General features: G+C 38.7%; 3 protein-coding genes across 8 annotated transcripts in view; 2 read left to right on the top strand and 1 right to left on the bottom strand.

Moving 5' to 3' along the window:
• LOC117572136 (FH1/FH2 domain-containing protein 3) overlaps positions 1-21,102 on the bottom strand; it is a 50,444-nt gene that overhangs the window by 3,079 nt on the left and 26,263 nt on the right. For 2 of the 6 annotated variants that reach the window (XR_004572498.2, XM_034254775.2), the window contains exons 2-14: positions 17,387-17,690; positions 10,184-10,293; positions 7,055-7,113; positions 6,782-6,966; positions 6,493-6,716; positions 6,148-6,369; positions 5,826-6,088; positions 5,630-5,767; positions 4,631-5,434; positions 4,276-4,474; positions 1,905-2,289; positions 1,147-1,293; positions 30-368 (exon numbers count right to left, since the gene is read on the bottom strand). Coding sequence is in view for 4 of the 6 variants with exons in the window: in XM_034254775.2 (XP_034110666.1) it covers positions 30-368; positions 1,147-1,293; positions 1,905-2,289; positions 4,276-4,474; positions 4,631-5,434; positions 5,630-5,767; positions 5,826-6,088; positions 6,148-6,369; positions 6,493-6,716; positions 6,782-6,966; positions 7,055-7,113; positions 10,184-10,293; positions 17,387-17,575 (3,264 nt within the window). In the remaining 2 variants the exon portion in view is untranslated. Of the gene's footprint in view, positions 1-29; positions 371-1,145; positions 1,294-1,904; positions 2,290-4,275; positions 4,475-4,630; positions 5,435-5,629; positions 5,768-5,825; positions 6,089-6,147; positions 6,370-6,492; positions 6,717-6,781; positions 6,967-7,054; positions 7,114-10,183; positions 10,294-17,386; positions 17,691-21,102 lie in introns of all 6 variants that reach the window. The other 4 variants (XR_004572497.2, XM_034254771.2, XM_034254774.2 and 1 more) reach the window with 3 other exon arrangements.
• On the top strand, positions 2,738-3,252 carry LOC117572140 (acyl-CoA-binding protein). Its single transcript, XM_034254779.2, has 2 exons — positions 2,738-2,837; positions 2,913-3,252. Exons 1-2 carry the CDS (start codon positions 2,832-2,834, stop codon positions 3,150-3,152), a joined length of 246 nt encoding a protein of 81 aa, XP_034110670.1. The 5' UTR covers positions 2,738-2,831; the 3' UTR covers positions 3,153-3,252.
• LOC117572139 (acyl-CoA-binding protein homolog) lies at positions 3,402-3,898 on the top strand. The gene is made up of 2 exons (XM_034254778.2): positions 3,402-3,500; positions 3,570-3,898. The coding sequence occupies exons 1-2, from the start codon at positions 3,423-3,425 to the stop codon at positions 3,813-3,815; spliced, it is 324 nt and encodes a 107-aa protein (XP_034110669.2). The 5' UTR covers positions 3,402-3,422; the 3' UTR covers positions 3,816-3,898.

Below are 21,102 nucleotides of genomic sequence, written 5' to 3' on the forward strand. Positions count from 1 at the left end.
TACCAAATTGGGAAAAGATGCAAACATACCTCGCAATTGTCAAAGTCCAAGCGGAAGGCCCAGAGCTTCAGACGTGCGCCCAGCTCTGAAATGGAAGCGAGTGTCAGCAGAAATTGTTCAGCTTTACCCAGCTGCAGCTCTGGATTGGACATCTGTGCCTCCTGAATCTTGTCTCGTTCCTCATCCGAGGGCAACATGTTCAACAGCTTGTCGATGCCCTCACGGGTGACCACGGTGGCGTCCATCTTGAGAATCGCAGTTTTGATGGCACACGGCAGTGGCAACTTGGTCATTGCAATGTTGATGGCATTGGAGCGTTTGTGATCCAGCACGATGATCTCTTTGCTCTTGTTCAGCTCTTGTTGTTTCTGTTGGGAGAATAAGCGTTAATAAAGGGAATTTTACAAGAGATTGGGGGAGTGAAACAGTGAGAGAAAACATAGAGATATGGGGGAGTGGGGGAACGGGAACAGTGTACACAATGTGTGTCTAACGAAACAGAACAAAAACTATGCTGTAAAATAATGATATTGTATTGCTGAAGACTGTAAACTGTGTACTATAAAATTGCAGAATTTAAACTGCAGTTTGTGGATTGTGTATTTAGGTTTTGTGTATTTTTGTGTTTTTCTTGTGTATAACATAAACCAACACCGATCGTGGGGAGTGACATAAGCCGCGAGAGAAGTACACATAAAAAGTGGTAGAGTGATAGAGAGACAAAAACAGCGAGAGACAGAGTGAAAAACAAAGAGAGTGAAAGAGAGAAAAAGAGCGAGTAAAAGTGTAATAACATAATTGCACTCACCTCCTAAAAACATTTGGAAACATTTTTGGAAAATTATATATATATATATGTGAATATTTGTTTTTTTTTTGGGTTTAGCACAACATTTATAGTATGTGTAGATTTATCCGCAAACAGACCGGTTGACATTTAGAGAAAATTATTACAACATGTCCAGAAATAAATGGGAAAAGAATACAAATATCATTCGCAAAAATATTGTTATGCAACATTTAAACTAAAACTAGACTATAAACTATGCTAAAAAGAGACTTATTATTCACACTTAAGTATAAGAAAAGTCTGCGACGCCCTGCTTTTAATATAACATAGAAATAAACAATATTACGTATTCGCACCTTGGTCATCAAGTCTTTGGCCCGCGACTCAAAGAGATGCTCTAGCTTTTGGGTGTCCACATTGGCATTGGGCAGCTCGTCCCAAATGGTCTTACCCACCACCTGGGGAATCATGTCCTCGCGCACTTCCTTCCAGAAGAGCTTGACCTGGGGAGAAGAAGAGTTTAAAGTTAGTGAAGAAATAAAGGTTTAAATTTAGGGAAGGAAAGAAAAAGTTTTTGTCTACTACTATGCTTTAAGTAACCAATATTTTTTTTGTATATTTCATTATCAAGTTTTATGATAGCGATATGGTAAATTTATCTAGCTTTGCATTTGGGAAAAACTACACTTGACTTAGTAGAAAAATTAGCTTTAATGAGAAAGTAAGCTATATTTATATAATATGCATTTCATACCAAAATTTTATAATATATCTAAAATTGAGAAAGCCAAAGCTTTGCCGAAAATAATACTGGCTTTCGCTTTGTTAGAAAAAACCCTAGAGATTGCAATTTATAATCAATCTTTTTTATCTGACGTCTTAGTCATTTAAGAAGAGAGCAAAATAAAATTTAAAATATATTCTGTATAAATGATAAGGTGATACTTTTCTATATTCATTTTCAATCTATACACTAATGTTTCTTTAGTGATAATATTTTTCTCTAATAGTTTTTATACTATATTGTAATGCAAATTACTTTGATGATCTATAATACATTCCATTAGTTGTTCTTATATTCTAATGCAAGCCTGTCGTCGCTTCCTCTACTCACCGTCTTCTTGTTCTTCTTGATGGTGTTGTTGCCATTTGCCAGCTCTCCGTTCACCGAACCATTCAGTGAACTGTTGACGCTGTTGGTCAGGCTGCCAGCGCCATAGCCACCATAATTGAACATGGGTGGCGGGGCCAGGCTGGGCGGCATCATGGGGGGCGGCATTACCATGCCACCACCAAGTGGCGGCGGTGGAGGCGGAATACCGGCGCCCAGACCACGCGGTGCCAGCACATCCTTATCGTCATCCGAGTGCAGATCGGTAAAGTCCAGATCACATAGATTCAGCGGACGTGTCATGTTGCGTACAAGCTCTTCCCAGTGCAGTTCATTCTCCGATTTCTTCGGCTCGGGCTTTTTCAGTTCCTGATCGACGCTCGATGAGCTGCAAATCATCAAATCGATAACTTGATCAGGCTACGGAAACACGAACTCAAAGTACGAAACTACATAGTATCATAATTATCGCGCCCTCCTGGTCAAGTGTGACTAAAAGTCATATCTGCCTGTACTTTATGATAGTGCGATCGGTCAATCAGTCAGTCTTTCATTCAGTCATTCTTTCATAAATGCTTTATCAAACCTTTTAGCTTGGTAGCAAGATAAGAGTTTCGCTAAAACAAAAAATTAAAAATCGATTACGCATCGTAAGTTACTTTCTCGATAGAAGACGTTCCCTTGGATAGTTATTTTATATACATTTGAAACGATTGTTTTATTGATCTATTGAAGAAATAAATGCACATGTTGCATGAGCTAGTTGTATTCGTAAATCTTCAAGGCTTTCTATTTACTACTACAGCGAGCATTTCTTATTTATGACACTCGGCAAAATTGATAAGATTTAATTATATTGCTCGTGTCGGACTATAAAAGGCGGCGTTCGGTGCACTACAAATCATAGTCTTTCATTAGATCGCTAACAAAATGGATGTAAGTAAATCGCGCGCATCGTAAAAGTGAATAATCTCTACACATTTTTTTATGATAATTTATGAATCGTTGCAGTTCGATGCAATTGTAGAAAAGTCCAAGGCCTTCAGCAGCAAGCCTCCCCCAGAGGTCTATCTGGAGTTCTATGGCCTCTACAAGCAGGTCAACTCCGGCGATGTGAACATCGAGAAGCCCGCCGATGCTGAGGGTGCTGCCAAATACGAGGCTTGGCTGAGCCGCAAGGGATTGTCCGTGGATGCTGCCAAGGCTGCCTACATTGCTCTCTATGAGAAGTACGCTCCCATCTATACGTAAATTATTAATATATATACTTAATTCCCGATTATAATGGCAATAAAGTACACGTAATGAATCGTTCGAGCCCCTCTAAAAAGGGGCTGCTGATAAACTTAAATGGAAACCTTTGATCAATCTATATTGCCAATGGGGTCATTAAAAAGTTGGCTTGCTTGCCGTTTTATATTGCCGACATGGACATGACAAAGTTGTGAGCTTATCACAGCGATATCTAAAAGTCCTAAACTCTCATAAATCGCTATCAGCTAAAACTGGTCAAGTGCTCCGATGTATATAAAGGCTGTGGGTAAGCCCAATCAGCACTCAGACGCAGTTAATACAGCTCTAGCCAAAGACAACATGGATGTAAGTATTAAGACACTTAACTTTGAGGGTCTTTACGCTATAACATGGATTTCCAATCATCGTGTTTAGTTCAACACCGCCACCGAGAAAGCCAAGAGCTTCACCAAGACCCCCACCAACGATGAGTTCTTGGAATTCTACGGTCTCTACAAGCAGGCCACCGTTGGTGACAACACCACCGCTGAGCCCGGCACCTTGGATCTGAAGGGCAAGGCCAAGTGGGCCGCATGGAACAAGCACAAGGGTCTATCCCAGGATGCCGCCAAGGCTGCTTACATTGCCACCTACGAGAAGTACGCTCCCAAATACGCTTAGATCTCTGTCTTAGGCTCTTCAAATTAACACTCAATAGATGAACAAAATAAAATTGAAAATTATTTGCATAATTTAAAATCTAATTGGCTATGCTTATAAATTGATATAATTTAAAATTAATTGAATAATTGAATAAATAAATTGGAATAAACTATAACAATGATTGCTATATAAAAGGGAAGAAGTCTCTAAATAAAATAAAGTTGAAAATAGTTTGAAGATGTATAGAATAATGATTGTTTGATAAAAGGGAGATCTCTTGAGTCTTGAAAGCAACTCAAGATGCAGTTGAGAAAATAGCTTGCTCACTGGAAAGTCTAAAAAATAATCTTCAACGAAAGTTCAAGTGACTTGCTAACTAATCTTAAACTTGAATGGGAATAATTGTGCAATATAGCAAAGAGGTAAAAAAAAGTTCTTGATAAGCCAAACGAATTCCCACAAGTGGCTATAAACTTACCGCGATATTTCACTTTTGCTCTTGCTCTTGGCAAGACCTTCTTTGGCTTTTGATATGAGGCCCGACATGTCACCGCAAATAGCGCCCCGATTGCCTGGCTCCTGTGTGGGACTCGTGGGGAGATTGCTCAGCTTTCGTGTGAGATCCTTGACCGTGTGATCTCGTTTCAGCTGCAGCAGCATATCCTTATCCTCCAGATCTGTGAAGAGTAACACATTAGATATTACAAATCATACTACAGACAACGAGACCGAATTAGATGAACACACAAAAGTATGCAACAGCAGCTTCGCTTCGCTTGATGATGAATTTTCGTACAGCACATAAAAGTATGCAAAAGCTTTTTGTCACCTACCTGTTGTATCCATGTCTTGTTGTGGTTGCTCTGGGTTAGTACTGGTTGTTAGGGTGGTTCTAGCTGCCATCGGCTGTGCCCGAGGCTGTGTATTCAATTGGGGAAAATGCCACCAGCCAGGCGGTGGCGGCGGCGGTGGTGGAGGCGGTGGCGGTGGCGCACCAACTGCAATTGGCTTGTGTATGGGACTCAATGGCTCGGGTGCTGGCAACGGCTCCAATTTTAATGGTGTCGAACTGTCGCTGGCAGCAAACTCAAAGCCATTCAACGTCTTTTTGGGGCTAAGCACTTCCTGTGCGGTGGCCGCCAGATGCTTGGGCGATTGATTGAGTTGCGTGTAATAGTTGTTCAGTCGATTGGCATCGTTCTCATACTTTTTGTAGGCACTGCACTCCGTTTGCTGAATGTTCTTCATGATGCCGTTGATCACAGTTGCGTTGCGCTCCCGAAAGAGGTTCTTTTTGGTAAGGAACTCGTTCTGATTGTTCGTATTATTGTTGGCCTTGTCAAAGCTGTTGTTGATGATGGAAATGCTTTGGCTGCCACTCAACAGTTGCTTTGTGGGACTCAGCAACAGACTGTTGTTGGGCGTCTCAATGTGATTGTTATTGTTGCTATTGTTGTTGTGGGACTGTTGTATGCTGTTGTTGTTGTGGCTCGAATTATTATTGCTAATGGGTGTGTTGGACTCTAGTATGCTTGCGTTTGGAGGCGACGAAGTTGGCGGCAGCAGCTCAGTTTGCAATGATTGCGGCGGACTGTCGCCGCTTTGGATGGTTGCAGGTATGGCAGTTACAATTTGGCCTGTTTCGAGGTGGTGTTGTGGGTGATTTTTGTTTTGTTTTGTTTTTGGTTAGCATGATCGGCGGATGACAAATGCGGGACAACATACATAGATACACAGTGATTAGCATGTAGAGAGAATCAAAGTTAGTTTCGGTTCGTTTAAAGCAGCTTGCAAGAAGCAAAATGTTACAGCGAGTGCCTGCGCAAACTTACCATAGTTTTCACGCAGCTCGCGGGCTGCAAGGATTCCATTGGCTGCCGCTTCCTCTTGCTCCTTGAGGAAGCTTTTGTGGCGCTCGGCGCGTTCACGACGTCGTCTTAGACCCGGAGTGACCCCAGCGCCATCGCGAGCTAAGTAATGACATTATAAATTAAATTTATTTCTAGATAATACAATTTATAAACTTACGTTTCTTCTCCTGAAACAGTCCGCCACTGAACTCTGTGGAGTTGGTCGAGCCCGAGCTGTCGTCCTCATCGAGCGTGGCCTGCGTTGGCGTCATTCTCAGCACTGTGGTCGGCAGCACTTTGGTCAATGGCGCCGGGCTATTGTCGGTGCTGTGGCGACGCGACTTGCGACGTTCTGCGGTTCCAGTGCCAGGACGATTGCGTTGCGTCTTGCGCATAGAATTCTGTGGCAAGCGCTGGCCATCCGACTCGCCATCCTCGAATCTGTGTCATGAATAAATATAATTACAAAACTGCATTATATAATTAAGGCATTAACTCACTTTAACACGGCCTCGTACAGCTGCAGCTGATCTAACAGATCCATATCTGTGCCTGGCTTGGACATGTAGCGTAGTATCACTGCCTCCATGCCCTGTTGTTCCAGAAGATCACTTTCATCATAGAAACTATCCTGATCCGTCAGTCCAGCAAGCGTTTTATTTATGAGAGAAGTAGCATAAATCACCAGCTCTGCATCTGCGTTATCATAGTCCTTCAACAGTCTGGAAGAGTAAAGTCAAGTTTAATAAACTATCGCATAGCAATAACATGTAACACCTAAAAGCAGGCTACACTTTTGGTTTACACTTGCAGCCTAAAGGCAGGCAACACTTTTATTTGCTTACCTCATTATATTTGTCCATGGCGCTGTGCCTTGGGCAGCGTCCACTGCATGAATGGCGCTCACAAGCACATAGCAATTGGACTCGGCATACTCGACGAACACGAGCAAGAGCTTGAGCGCCGTCTTCACAACCGAACGGTAATTGGATGCGATCAATGAATAGAGCCACTCCATGGTGGGCTGATGCTTCATAACGCCATTCATGCCGTCCACATAGAGCATGACCTGCAACGAATTAATAGGCTTTGACTCGTGCCCAATGAGCAATGTGTTCGCTTGGCTTTGCTTACCTGTCCCAGGGCACGCAGTATATAGTTTTGATAGTTCTGATCGGCACAATTGCCAACGCGCACCAGACAATTGAGACCGCCCAGTGCGACAAAGGCATGCACGAGATCCTTATCCTCTTGGAACACCTGTTTGAGAGAGAATAGTGCACGACGCAAATCGCTGCCCTCTGATGAGAGTAGTTTCTCTGTGTAGAGAGTGTAGGAAAAGCAATAGGTCAATGAGGCGTATACGTAACGCTAGATTTGAATCTAAAGTCCAAGCACAATACTTACCAATAATGGCCTGAACGCGTACGCTCAGCTGTGTGCGCACCACCAGCGAGTTTTTGCGACTGAGAAGTAGAGGAGGGAGAAGATTATAAAAATTGAAATTAATTTTCTATGTAATTTCATTAGCAATGGCAACAAAACAAAAGGCGAGCGCGGGGTACAAAACTATAGTAAAAGTAAAACACAATGGGGGATATGCGATGCGATGCGATGGTTGGTCGCTTGAATGGTTCATTGACCAGTTAAGAACATTGATTACCCGCTGCTTGCTGCTGAGGCTGCTGCCCAGTTGTGTTGGCCATAATAAAAGTAATAACAAACGACGCAGATAATTGAAAATGGACTATGAAGCATCAGAGTGAACGTAGCCGCCAATAAGTCGAGCCAAGAATTCATAATGAAATGTGTGTATTTGTGTTTGTGTTTGTGTGTGTCTCTCTCTCTCACACACAACTCGATTCTCCACTCAACTCAACTTGACTCAAAGCTGCACACACAGCCACACCTGCCTCTGTGTAGTTGTGTCTGTGGCTGAGTTGCAGATTGACAAGCCACAACCATCGAGACATCAAGCCATCGACCCAATGTTCGCCCCGTGCCCGTGCTTGTGGAATTTTGATGCGAACTGAGGCGAATGATTTGCATGCGAGCGCGCTTCCATGACTAATACGATAAGCATGATTAGTGAGCAGGCAGCCCAAGAGTGTTCCTACTCCTCCTCCTCCTCTGACAACACACACACACACTCATTGGCGCCAAGTAACTGGAGTAGCGTCTACAACTAACTCCTGGCTAACTGCCAGCAATTTGCTAAGTTCTCCACATGGCGATGGCGACAGTTGCATTATAATTTTTTTTATAGAAGACATCCGACTTGATGATCATCGTAAATTGAAACCAGTGAAAGTCAGGTAGACTTCTGCTTCTGCCTTCTGCATTGTGCCTCGAGCGCATTCTGGTACTTTGTGGCAGGACACTTCAACTATCTTTTTAATCCCATTATCTAGCCCCCAAGCAGGTCATTAGCTTCCCACTTGCCACTTCGAAGCTGCTATTTGCCAGTTGCGGTTGCCATACTTGGCCCCTGGCCCGACGCGTACTTTGGCTGCAAGTACTTTAGTCGCGCCCTTGCCACTGACATCACGTTCTTTGTGGCCTGGCCACAACACAGATAACCAACAACCAGCAACAGTTATGGCAAAGACAAATGTGTATACACAACAACACCGTTGGAATATGCAATATAATTGTACTTCTTCAGAAAGAACTTTGTACTTTGTGAAGTTCCGAAGTTGCTTGAATTGACTAAAAGCAGTAGAGAGCTTGTTTGCTTAGCATGAAAGTGTGTCGTAAGATACAAGTTTCTATTCACATTGTTCTTTAACTAAAATACATTTTAGTTGACCAACATTCATTATCAATTTTTCAGGAATTATAAGATATTCTTTAACTTAACAGTGCGAGGAAGTAATATCAATATTAAGTGCAAAATTGTTTGCTTTTGATACAATATTCCTTAGCTAAAATTGTATTATAGTTAACCATCACATATTGAAGCTATTCATTTATGAACAAATTTAAGAAAATAACTCGTAAATTATATTTGATATTGTTTGAAATGCAAATTGCAAAGAAATTTGCTATCAAATTGCTATCTAACTAAATGAAATGTTTCCCAACTTCTTTTAACATCATGAAATGTAGTTTAAAATACAATATTCTTCAACTAAAATACTGAAATTTGTTGAAATAAATAGTAGTAATAAATGTTATATTTTTGCTATCAAATAAATATAAGTTTGAGAAACAATATTCTTTAGCATTTATCATTATCAATTGTTACATAAAAATTGAAGCTCGTATTCTATGTGAAAATGAGAAGAATTAAAATTTGTTGAGATAAGAAATAAATGCGAAATATTTTCAGCTAACAGTATGTAATTTAGAACTCTAATAATAATTATTTTGTGTATTGAATATTATTGACATGGTATATATTATAATTCCATTTTAATATTTTTTCATTTCTTACTTCTTTCCAAACAACAAATATGTAATTTTATTAATCCTAAACCTAGATTCAAGCACTACATTTTGCAGTTTATACTTCATAGCAATAAATAAACCTTCTTTATTCGCACTCCCACAATAAATTCACTAATCCTCGACTTCCTTAAAATGCCATAAATATCTGGCATTGCTTTTGCTACCATTGATCACTTTTCAGTGTGTGAGAATTGTGTCGCCGCCGTTTGCCAGCAACGCCTTGAGGCATGCCACGTCATAGCTTCAAGACGCGACACGCAGGGCATTCCAGAGTGACTTATAGACCAGACACAAGTTGATGCTTTTGTGCTGTTGTTTGTGCTGCGAGCTGAGCTCAAAGAGAGAAATATGCACATAACATGCATAAAAATATAACGACGCATTGCCCACGGTTTATATTTAGACTGCTTTTTCGATTTTTTCGCGTTTGTTTTGCGGATTACGAGTAAATGCAAATTAAATGCATGTGGCAGCCGAAAAAATCGCAACAAGTTGCACGTCGCGGAGGCATGCAGCAAATGCAAATGCAAAAAAATATCTGTCTGTGAGTTGATTGAGCACGGAGCACTCAGGTGGGAGAGAAGGAAGAGAGGAGGAGAGGAGACTTTGTAGCCGCAGTTTCCTGTGCCACAGATAGCGACATTTTTTATATGTGGCCAGCAGACAGGCAATATCTTTATTAGCCAAAGCGCCTTGCAGCACAGACAGACAGCGTGTAATAGTGTCTGTGGTGAAAGGCCACAGCCACCCACGAGGCAGCTGCCCCAGAAACCCAGAGCTGCCCGCAACATATCCGTATCAAACATAACATCCATTTCCATTTCGCATTTCGCATTTCGATTTTCATTGGCATTTGCATTTCCTGCCGCTTTCCAAATAAAATTGGGTTCAAGGTAAAGCGGTTGCAAAAAAGTGAAAATCGCTGACAATAATAATATTATTTTTTTTTGCACACAGTTTGTTCATAAATCATCGCATAAAACCAATTGCCAATTAAACTGTGTGGGAGTCTCTCTAGTTGCAGCTGCAGTTACTTTTGTTGCTTGTTGTGTGGGTTGACTTGAGTCATTAGTTCTTGTTACTCACCTCGCTTGCAGTCCCTCAATCTCTTCAGTCTGCTCGGCGAGAGATGACTCCAGATCCAAGTAGGCGCCATATTCGCCATCCTTAAACACCTGAATAGCAGCATCGTCGATCTGCAAAAAGAAAAAGAGAATTGCGGAGACAAAGTTCAGCAAATTGCGATTGCAATTATAATTAAAGCTAAAGCTAAAAGTAAGTTCGACTACTGCGCTACGCAGTAAAAGTTGTTTATGGCCAGGCCACAAAAAAAAAGAGAAAAAGAGAAAGATGCAGATGCCAACGACCATAGAACATTTTGTGAGTGAGTGACGGTTGCATCGAAAGTCGCGTCGACGTTGGCAGACGATTTCGTTTAGGCGTTCAACGTTGTTGTTGTTGTTGATGTTGATGGCCACAGCCACAACTCGCACCACAAACTCGATGATGATGATGGCAATGATGACGTCTCATCGTCATCGCCTTCTACTGCAGCAGTTGCAGTTTTACTGCCGCTTCTGCTTCTGCTTCTTCAGCTGCTGTGGATGGTCACCTACTTTTCTCCGCAATGCTTTCAGTTTTCAGTTTTGAAAAGCAAACTGAGCCGAGCTGAGCTGATTGCCATGGCCAAGTGCTTGATTGATCAAATCTCAAGTCAGGCTTCTCCTGCTGCGTGCACAAAGCAGAAGCAAAAGCAAAAGCTTTCCTCTTTCTCCCTCCCTCTCTCTTTTCTGTCTTGATCTTCTCGATTTTTTATTGGCGCATTGAAAGTAATTATTTCTGCATTTACAGAACAATTACCGGACAACATGAAATTATGTGTGTCGACGCTTGCTTAATGTGTGAAAAAAATGAAATACCAACAGACAACAGACCGAGCATCAGCAGCAGCAGCAATTGCTCTTGGCCAGCAATCTTGGCCATCTCATCCGGGTAAAGATTACACATACGCCTATTTGCTTGGTTAACGCCCCGACGAAAAGGAATTAGCTTGTGTCTGCTTCGCGTCTTCTTCTGCTGAGACTCTCTATCGATGCTTCAATTTGGACACACCCCCAACTACAACTACCCAGAAGAATAGCAGTCCAAGTGAAGCACACAAAGAAAAGAAAAGAAACGAAACGAAAAGAAAAGAGAAAACAAAGCTGCATCGCGTGCCCCAAAGGTTCTTGTCTTTCATAACTTTTGACGCTGCACCCAGAGGCAATTTGGCCAGTTTTTGTGTTGCCATTTTGCCATTTGGCCATTTGCTAAATTAAAAGCTTTGGCAGACGTTGGCAGTCAATGACTTTTAAAGGCGCGACTGCCAAGAATAGATTTATTTCAAGCAAATTATCTAATGCATTTGGAAACTAAATAAACAACAAGTATTTTTGGCTAAGAAATATACAATTTCTATATTTCTTATTTAGCACAAGGTAAAGTGATACTTATAAATATTAAAATATGTATATATAAAATATTTGATATACGAATAAAAGTGTAGTTAGATAGATCATTAAAAGAAATGTAATAATCTTCTTTAGGTTGTATAATAAAATAACAGATAAGCTACAGTCGGATGTGCTCGACTTTGAAATACCTGCTACCTATCTCCCCATATATACTAAAATATACCAAATACATTTGGTATATCGATATAGTAGTACATTCCAAATATACCATAGATGTCAAAATATACGGAAGTGGACTAGGCAGAAATTTGAAACAAATATATAGTATATTATGTGCTGGTTTATTATCTTTAAAATAAATGATAAGCTCTGTCAATTTAATGAAATTAAGTGGGCTATTTATGGTTATGTATTTTTTTATTTATTAGCTTAGTAAATATTAGCAACAGATACGAGTGTTTTATTTTTTGCTTATATTTAATAAGCTTATATTTAAAATAACACATAAAAATATAGCTTATAAATACTAACAATGTTTATACTGCAAAATCAAAGATAATCTCATATACATAAATGGCATAATATCACATTTATTATTTATATTTTCATTAGCTATTTAGTCTTATCGAATAACAGTAACAAATACAAGTATTAAACTAACAATATTTATGCCACAAATGAGCAACAAAGTAGTGAAAAAATGCTGCATTTTTATGAAAACTAAATATATTCATATTGCCGTCATAAACTTTGGGATTGAATGCCAACTAACGATCTGATAGGAAGTGATTTTGCTTTTATCAGACGATTATATCTTGGAAAAAAATGATCATAAACTGAAATAAAATATGATATTTGTATTCTTATTGCTTGAATTTGTTTACAAAACCGAAAAGTAGCGAGCAAACATGACTTTGAATGCGACACTTTTGGGTCATTAACATAGTGTTGGCTTATCGAGTATATCGTAATACAATTCTCGTCACTTTGAAGCGAGATTAATTAGTAATTTATTATTATTTCACACCTTATTTCGACAAATCCCTATACTTAGTGTTGCTGACGAATGCAAATACTCAAGTCACAAGTATTATTGACTAGTTAATTTAGTCAAAAGTTAGATGAATCGGCAATGCAGGTAAACAACTAAATGATTGAATAACATATTTATAGAGCGGGGACAAGCTGTCTGCCGCAACTCACAGCAACAGCTTATCAAACATGGAATGAGTAAAATTTCGTTCTACGAACAAATTAAACTTCCTGCTGAATGCTGAATCAGTCTTCACTATTAGCACTTGAAAACTTTCTAGAGCATTTTGTTTGTGTAGGTGTGGGGAGATAGGCTTATTTGTTAATACTCACAGCCAACAAGATCACGTAACAACATATATTCAAAATGATGTGTGAACTTTTATGCATAACTTAAAGCAATATATTTTTATATAAGCGATGCGGTGACGGCAATTAAAACCAAAGCAAGTGTTTGGCATACAAAAGAAATCGTAAATAACATCAGGTATCGTTGTTTAGTTTTGGCCAAAAACTATATCGACTTCGCTGTAGATATTTATTTATTTTCGTTGCTGTGCTTTTTACATACTTCATTCACAGCCCTATGCAAATTTTGTCGATTCGTCGTATATTTTTTTTTATAGAGGCGGCGGCTTCGTTTTTCTGTTGATTTTTTGACTGAAGCATGACAAGATTTTTAATCAAATTGAATCCGCACACACACACATGGACAGAAACACACACATAGACGAGCGAGTGCCAAACTCATAAATGCGGCTATTGACACAGTTAAGGCAACGAGCATAATAATTTTGGAGGGGAGAAAATGTGCGAGCTCAAAAATTTGATATGTTTGGCAAATAAAAAATATTATTGATTGATAATACAACTATGCCAAATATTACAAAAATATTAAATGAATAATAAAAGGAGTGGACAACAATGTTTTGTAAATCCAATTTAACTTTGCATAAATAATTATTGCAAACAATGTATCAAATTGCGTTTTGCTAATCTCCCTAAACATTTTTATGTTGATTACATTTCAAAGGTAATTCAAATTTTATTATATGTCTTACTTAAAATGCAAATCTGCAAATATTTTGTTTACATTGAATAGGTAATTCCAATTTTATTTGAATGTCTCAATTAAATTGTAAATTGAAAATTAAAGTAAATAAATAAAATACAAAACTATACTAATAAATTACCTAACAGCTTCAACAAGCATGAAACGCAACTTAACTTTTTAAAGTTAATTTAAGCTGCTGCTTAAGCACGAGTTTTATGGCAAATTTATTACAAGCTCTTAAATGATTTTCTGTTGTATTTTTTGTGTGTGATATTTTTATACATTTTTCACCTCGCTTGAAACGTGATGTTGATGAATGGCCCACACTTTTGCTTTCCAATCAATGCCGCATTGCCAGAGAGTTAATTGACCTCAAGTTGACCGCAAAAAAAAGTTGAACGAAAAACGAAATAAATGAAATAAAATAAGGAATGCTAATTGAAATGGAAACCTTCCCCAACAAAGCATGACTTTTAAAGTTTCCCTCAGAGCGACTTTGATGGATGCTGAGTCAACTGTGGCAACTATGCAAATTGTTAGAGTAAACAAGACGCGTGCTAAAAAACGATGCGTAAGTCAAAGCGGGCCAATGTGGCGTATGCTTAATATAGCATCAATCTGCACACAGTTTGTTTGCACAAGAAGGGAAAATTTCACAAGACAACCAAAATATTATAGTTTTTTTAAACGCAAACTAATGAAATTATATTTTGAAAACTGAATGACATCATTTTTGGACAATACAAGGGTCGAAAATTCGATTGGTTTCCTTTTGTGCTTGTTTACTGGGCCGCTAACAAATCATTGATCATTTGTTTTTTGTTCTATTCTCGATTTAAATGTATTTCTATTTTTTGTGCTGTTTTTAGTTCTCTGCTGATTGGGCTCGAACACTTTATATGCTTATCTAGACACAGCGATTTTGATTGTTGTTGTTTTCCGTTGTTACGCCGTGTGAGGTGACGTGCAAAAAGCCACAGCAATTGTCGAAAAAAAAGAGTGAAAAAGGCAACAAGAATAATTCAATACAATCAAAATAAACAACAAGAAAAAAGCATAACATAAAATACAACAAAAAAAAGAAGGCTGCGTCGATTGACCGCAACGAAAAATGATTATTTATAGTTGTATTTTTGCTATACGAGTTGAGTTCAGTTGAGTTGAGTATTGAGAGCTGGAAGCTCAATGACATCATCGCAGATTAGACATCAACATCAACCTCAACGGAGGTACGAGGCGAAAATTTATGAATCGATTGTAATGCGCTAAATTTAACAAGTTGCATGTGCGAGTAGTCTCCCTCTCTCTTCCTCTCTCACTATCTGTATCTCTGTATTTGTATCTGTATCTGCATCTGTGTAGCGGGGTTGTACTTCGGTTCGGGTCTGTTCCCTGGGCTGACTAATTGGACAAATGGCATTCACAGCTGCCGCGCCTGCCACATAAATCTGCCTACGACAACATCCTGACCCAAGACAGCGAAAGACGGCAAAACTAAAACGAGAACGTTGCATTTCCTTTTGCGATTTGCTCATTAGAATTTATTGCTGCCGCTTGTCAAGATTTACGTATCCTTGCAACAGCTACAGCAACAGCAACAGCTTCGAGATTCAGCTACAGCATCGACTGGATGACAGATGACAGGCAATGGGGGCCACTGCAGAGAGCGCAACCTGGTTGCATGTTGCATGGATGGTGCACGATCAATGCTTTGCCTGGATGTTGCCTCTCCACTCTCTACTCTCGATGCTCTGCCTTGTTGCTTTTGCAAATTAGTCAAAGTCAAGAGATCGGCGGTACGAACAATGGCAGCGACTTAGATAATTGCTGACCAAGGCTTTCACAATACGAAAAGTGCTATTTGAGATCTTTGCCTTGTTTCTCTTTCTTTCTTCTCGTTGCCCCAACTTCCTATTAGTTGCAACTGATTGTGCGATAGCAATAAGTTAGCCCCAAGCGTTGCAAGCGCTGGTTAAGCCATTGTCTTGGCTCTGCGTTGCAATGGATCATTCGTAAAATGTTTAACAACAATAAAATATAATAAGTGGCAGCTAGAACAGCTCCCCATTCCACTCTCTCTCTCTCTCTCTCTCTCACTGCTCCCTTCCCTTCCATTTGCTTCATTTAGCTGTCTTGTGTCTTCCTTTATTTGCTATGCAAACTCATCGTTTGCTTTGTCCGTCAGTCGGTTTGTTTGCTTAAGTTCAAGTTTATATTTACCAATTACTATTTTGTAAATGTTTCAGCTGTTATTATTACTATGCTTGTATTGTGGTTTTTCCATTCGAACGCCCATCACACAGTCTACAGTCTACGCAAATAGTATGCGTCTAACCTTCAAAAGTTTATTTGTTCTGCTACTTTGACCAGCATCTATCACCATGTGCTGCAATTGTGTTTGATCTTTCGTTTTGCCTTTGAACTTGTATCTATAACAAAAACATGGCTATAATTATCGTTATACATATAGATTTATATCTAATATAATCGATGATGTTGTCTAAACACGCTATGCAAATCGCAGTCAAATGTTGCCTGAGCCACTATATAAATTTTAACTCGACACTGGGAAGCAAATTTGGCAAGTAACAGTGAGTTCAGAAAGTCTATTCTCAGTGTTCTAAAACCATTAATTATTTTGCAGTCATTAATATACTATATTTTGAAATTAATTGCTCATTTGTCATTTGTTTGTTGTTGAGAGTTGACATTTCTTTATGTATTGTTCGTGAGCTTCACTATGAGTCAGTGTTTTGAAACCGACAAAAACTAATAAATAAATAATATCCCGTTCTAGACCAGTAGTCAAAATGGAGACAAAACACTAATCGCGATCTTCTCAAATAAATATCAAAATCAAAGACCTTCGGCAAAAAAAAAAAAATAAATAATTATGCAAAAATACGAAAAAACTTGAATAAAGATCTTGATATTGCCTCATATGAAAGTAAACTATAGATAATCATTTGAGTTAGTGTGTGTAAATTTGCGAAATACAACAACCGTCAAAAAAAGTCAAATACCATTTAAGCTAACTCAAAACAAAAGAGAAACGTGGAAGATCCCAAGCTGATAAGGTTCCGCAGATAAGTTTCTTGGACAAAGCTTTAGCGCATTGTTTTTTCAGATTTCTATACCCGCTACCCATCTGGGAAGAAGGGTATTATAATTTTGTGCTGATAGGAATTTAAGGCAGATGCAAACTTCCTTGAGCATGTAAAATCAATATACTCACTATAATCAGTGATAAGAACCAAGACGATATAGACATAACATATTCGAATGCTTGGTTGACATATGGTATATTTTATGCTCAATGGTATATTTTTAAAGTAGTAGTATTTTGATATACTAAATATATATACTTGTTATTTTTATATGATAATACCGTGATAATAGTATTTATATATACCATATGTATGTTTTGGTATTTTTTCGTTATTGAATTTTGTATATTTTAATTATTATACCGTAGTAATAATAGTATATTAATATACCAACTATGTTTCAGTATTTTGTCGGTATTGTCTTTTGTATATTTTTATTATAAAACCGCAATAACAATATAATATATAACGGATAGCCAGTATTTGGCAGTCGAGCATACTCGACCATAGCTTTCCTGTTTGTTTATCTTTTTTTGTTTTGGGATTGTACGAGTAAATATGTGGGCACGTGTACGTGCACATCGCATTTAATGGGATTATGCTTTAATCTTAATGGGGTAAAAGAAAAGAGTTTAATCCTTACGCTATGCGGTGCATTGAGCAGCCTCAGGATCGTGCCCAGCTGCGTGGCCAGCGGCATTGTTGTGGTAAACGCGTAGGTCGGAGCACGCACTGGGCATGGAAACGCTGTGGTCGCCGTTAGCGGATCGCTGTCGAGCAGATACTGCACACGAAAGGTGATTAGTTCATCGGGTTCCATTTTAACAATCATTTTGGCCACACAAAAATCTTTTCGTTTGCTTTGCTCACTCACAAGTTTAAGTCGATTGAAATCTATTCACACTTTTTATTTGCACATTTTCACTCAAAACGCTTTTTGTTGTTTGCTGTAATGAACATTTTTGATTTAACATTTTTGTTGTTTTTTTGCAATTTATTTTAATTTTGATTTTTTTATGATTGTTGTTTTTGTTGGTGCCAATCCCCAAAAATAAAGAAACATGCATTGCATAATTGCAGCGACTTGTGTCTCACTTTGATTGTGTCTCACACGCACATACACACACGCATGTTGCGCAATTTTATGCTAAACATTGCAAAATGTGGCACTGCCACGCCCCCTTCTCAGTGTACAACACTGACTGATAATTGCCATGCGAACCGGCTCGCTGTTCAAATATTTGACTTGATTTCTAGCTGCTCTTCGCCAGTCGGCAGACGACAGACGGCTAATGGTTGTGTAACTTTCAATTCAATGTCAGTTAAATGGCCAAGACAAGCGACGGTTCTCCCTCCCCTCACTCCTCCTTTCCTCCAACTCCCCCACTGCTTTAACCGTTAGTCTGCTGCTCCCAATCATCAGCATGCAGCGCGTCGCCTCAAATCAAAATCAAAAGCAAATCAACTCAAAATATTTGGTATATAAAAAACCAAAGCAAAGACTGGACTGAGGAGAGGTCTCTCTCTCCATTTACCGCTAAATGGCTGTCGGAATGTGCGTAAGTTGTTTATGCAAATGTACTAGACACATTGCTTTTTGTGTTATACAGTGGAGTAGAGAGTGTGTTTTGTTTTGCCTTTGTCTTGGTTTTTGGTCTGTGGTTTATGGCCAGCTTGTCCAGTTGTTCAATCCTCTCTCTCTCCCTCTCATCTCTCTTTCTCGCTCTGCGCATAATTGTTTATAACGTGACTCAAATGGGGCTCTGCCCCGACCTGACTTCGAGTACTCGTACTCATACTTTGCTCTTATTGTGTCTGCCAAGCACTTGTCTCAACTGACATTGAACTCCAACTCCAACTTCATCGTGCTGTGGCAAAACGGGTTAGGTAATGCCCAAGAAAACCGCAGACAGACAAAGCAAAGAACTTGTCGTAGACTTTTGGCCCATTTTCACAAGTTAGCTGGAAAGCAATTTGGGATGACAATATGCCAATTAACAAAAGTTTAGCCAGCACAATTTGTGGTTAACATTTATCTGCAAGTTAATTGGCAAAATGGAACTCACAAGTGAATGAATGATACCACAAATCAAATGGCAATCGATCAAGGCAATGATTTTTATGGCTTTCTTTCTGTGTCAATTGTAATTTGAGTCAATAGTGGAAAGCATTTAATATCTCAAATCATTTAAGCTTTGCAGCGATTGTAACGAATGTGTGTATAAATAAAACTGAATTGATTTAAAGTTGGCAATTGAATTGCAAAACTAGAAAGTCATAAAATCTTCTTTTCATAAAAGAAAGAGCATCTTAATCTAAGCGTAATTTAAAACCAATTTTAAATAGAACGAATACAAACAAAACACAAATAAGAAAGATACAGTTAAATGGTCTCGACTTAGAATAAAACTATAATAGTGCGGTATTAAATTTAAAATATACCGAATTGATAAACCACAAAAATACTAATTTTAGGAATATTGATACAGTAGTATATTCAAAATATACCATACAGGGAAAAATATACCATAGAGGGCGAAAAAATACCATAGAGCAAAATATACCAAATTTTGAGTCAAAGCAACTACGTAGGCGTTTTTGGCTTTGAATTTATCTAACGGAAATGAGGTGCAAATAAACTGCATAAACATCGAAGCTTATCGAAGTTAATCAAGCAATAATTATAATCAATTTCTGGCATTTTATGAATCATATTTATAAATAGCATCTCACTTCTCACTGCATTTACGAATAATAAACTAAGCTGTCTTCAACTTTTGTTTATTTTGTTTAGTTTTAAAAGCACTTCATCAAAATAAACAAATTCATATTTTTGATGTGACTTTCAACAGCAACTCAACTGTGACCATCATTTAGTCTGCCACATGTCGCAAGTGAAACTAATTAAGTGCGAGTTGAGTAATCATAAAACTATTTAACAGATTTTAATGCACACTTCACACAGGTAGTAATTGTAAGTGAGAAGCGAAACATAAATCTAATTCTAATGTGGCAGAGCGAAATGCTCATATGATTGCGTATTGCCAATTTGCGTACCGCCTTTTTGACCGGCTTCGCATAACAATTTTAATTGCCGCTTTCGGCGAAACAAACTGCAAACACTTTGTAATTTTTTTTTTGTTTTTGTTTTTTGTGTTGAGACAACAACAAACGTGTAATTATTAAATATTTGCTACTAACTCGCCACTTTGGGACTAAACGCAGCTGCCAATTTGTATGGTAAAAAACAATAACAACAGGGAAATAGACGGAGTGAAAAAAACAAAACACAAAAAAGAGGCGGCTTTTAAAAAGCCACAAAAAACTGCGCTTAATTGCAATAATTCATTGCGAAGCGAAGCGAGCAACAGCACAGAATACGAAATAAAATTAAAACGAAAGCCATAAAAAAGCTAATAAACTACAACGAAACACAACAAATGAAATAAAATATAAAAGAATTGTGTAAACGTAAACAGCTGTTGAGCCAGCACACTGCAAGAGCTTCTTGAGAAATGCGATTCAAGGTGGGGAACACAAAACACAACACAACAGAACGCAAAAAAATGAAAACAAAATCGCGTCATTAAGCGGCAAGGGCTTCTTCCAAAAAGGAAGTGCTCCGACAAAAGGCCAAGTTTAGAGAGAGCGAGAGAGATGGAGAGAGAGAAGAGAGATGGAGAAAGAGAAGAGAGTGAAGTGCACAAGGGCAACATTCAGTCGTATTGTTAGCTGGCTTCCTTCAGAGCCAGGCAGGTGTGCCAAAAGTTGTTTGCAGGAAAGCACAACAACAACTGTAACAACAACAATGCTGCTGAAGAGGAAGAACAACTCGTTCTCGTCATGCGAAAGTCAGAAGCCAACAGGCAGACAAACTTCAACTTCGACTTCGACTTTAACTCGAAGTTGAAGTTGAAGTTGAAATATTTTGCCATTTTTTTTATCGAGCTCAAATGAAATTGAAAATAAACTCGGAATTTTTTGCTTTTCTTTAGCATTTTTACTTTCACGCATACACACACACACAGAGAGCGAGAGATACTTATATGTATTTGTGTTAAGGCGGAACTGGTCTTTGGCCAAAAGGGTTTAAGGCCCAAAATAGCTAAGTGGTAAAAACGTTTCGGTTTTTTGGCAATGGCTTCCTTATTGGCGACGTGCTGAAATTTAATGAAATTAAATAAATATTATATTGTTGTAAAAAAAAGCGACAGCAAAACGGCAGCTAAGTGGCAGTTGTGCATAGAGTTGTTGTTACGAGTTGTTAACTTGGCCAACACGGCCAACAAACGTCGCATATTTAGTTACAAATTACGACAATGGCGCCGACGCCGTGGACGCCGTGGACGACGACGACGT

This window comes from Drosophila albomicans, chromosome 3 (genome assembly GCF_009650485.2).
Source record: "Drosophila albomicans strain 15112-1751.03 chromosome 3, ASM965048v2, whole genome shotgun sequence".
NCBI classification, from domain to species: domain Eukaryota; kingdom Metazoa; phylum Arthropoda; class Insecta; order Diptera; family Drosophilidae; genus Drosophila; species Drosophila albomicans.

Excerpts from the sequence above, each read along its gene's own strand:
- LOC117572139 (XM_034254778.2), top strand. The coding sequence starts at position 3,423 with ATGTATATAAAGGCTGTGGGTAAGCCCAATCAGCACTCAGACGCAGTT. Across the intron at positions 3,501-3,569 it reads TAGCCAAAGACAACATGGAT|TTCAACACCGCCACCGAGAA; the intron begins GTAAGTATTAAG and ends CATCGTGTTTAG.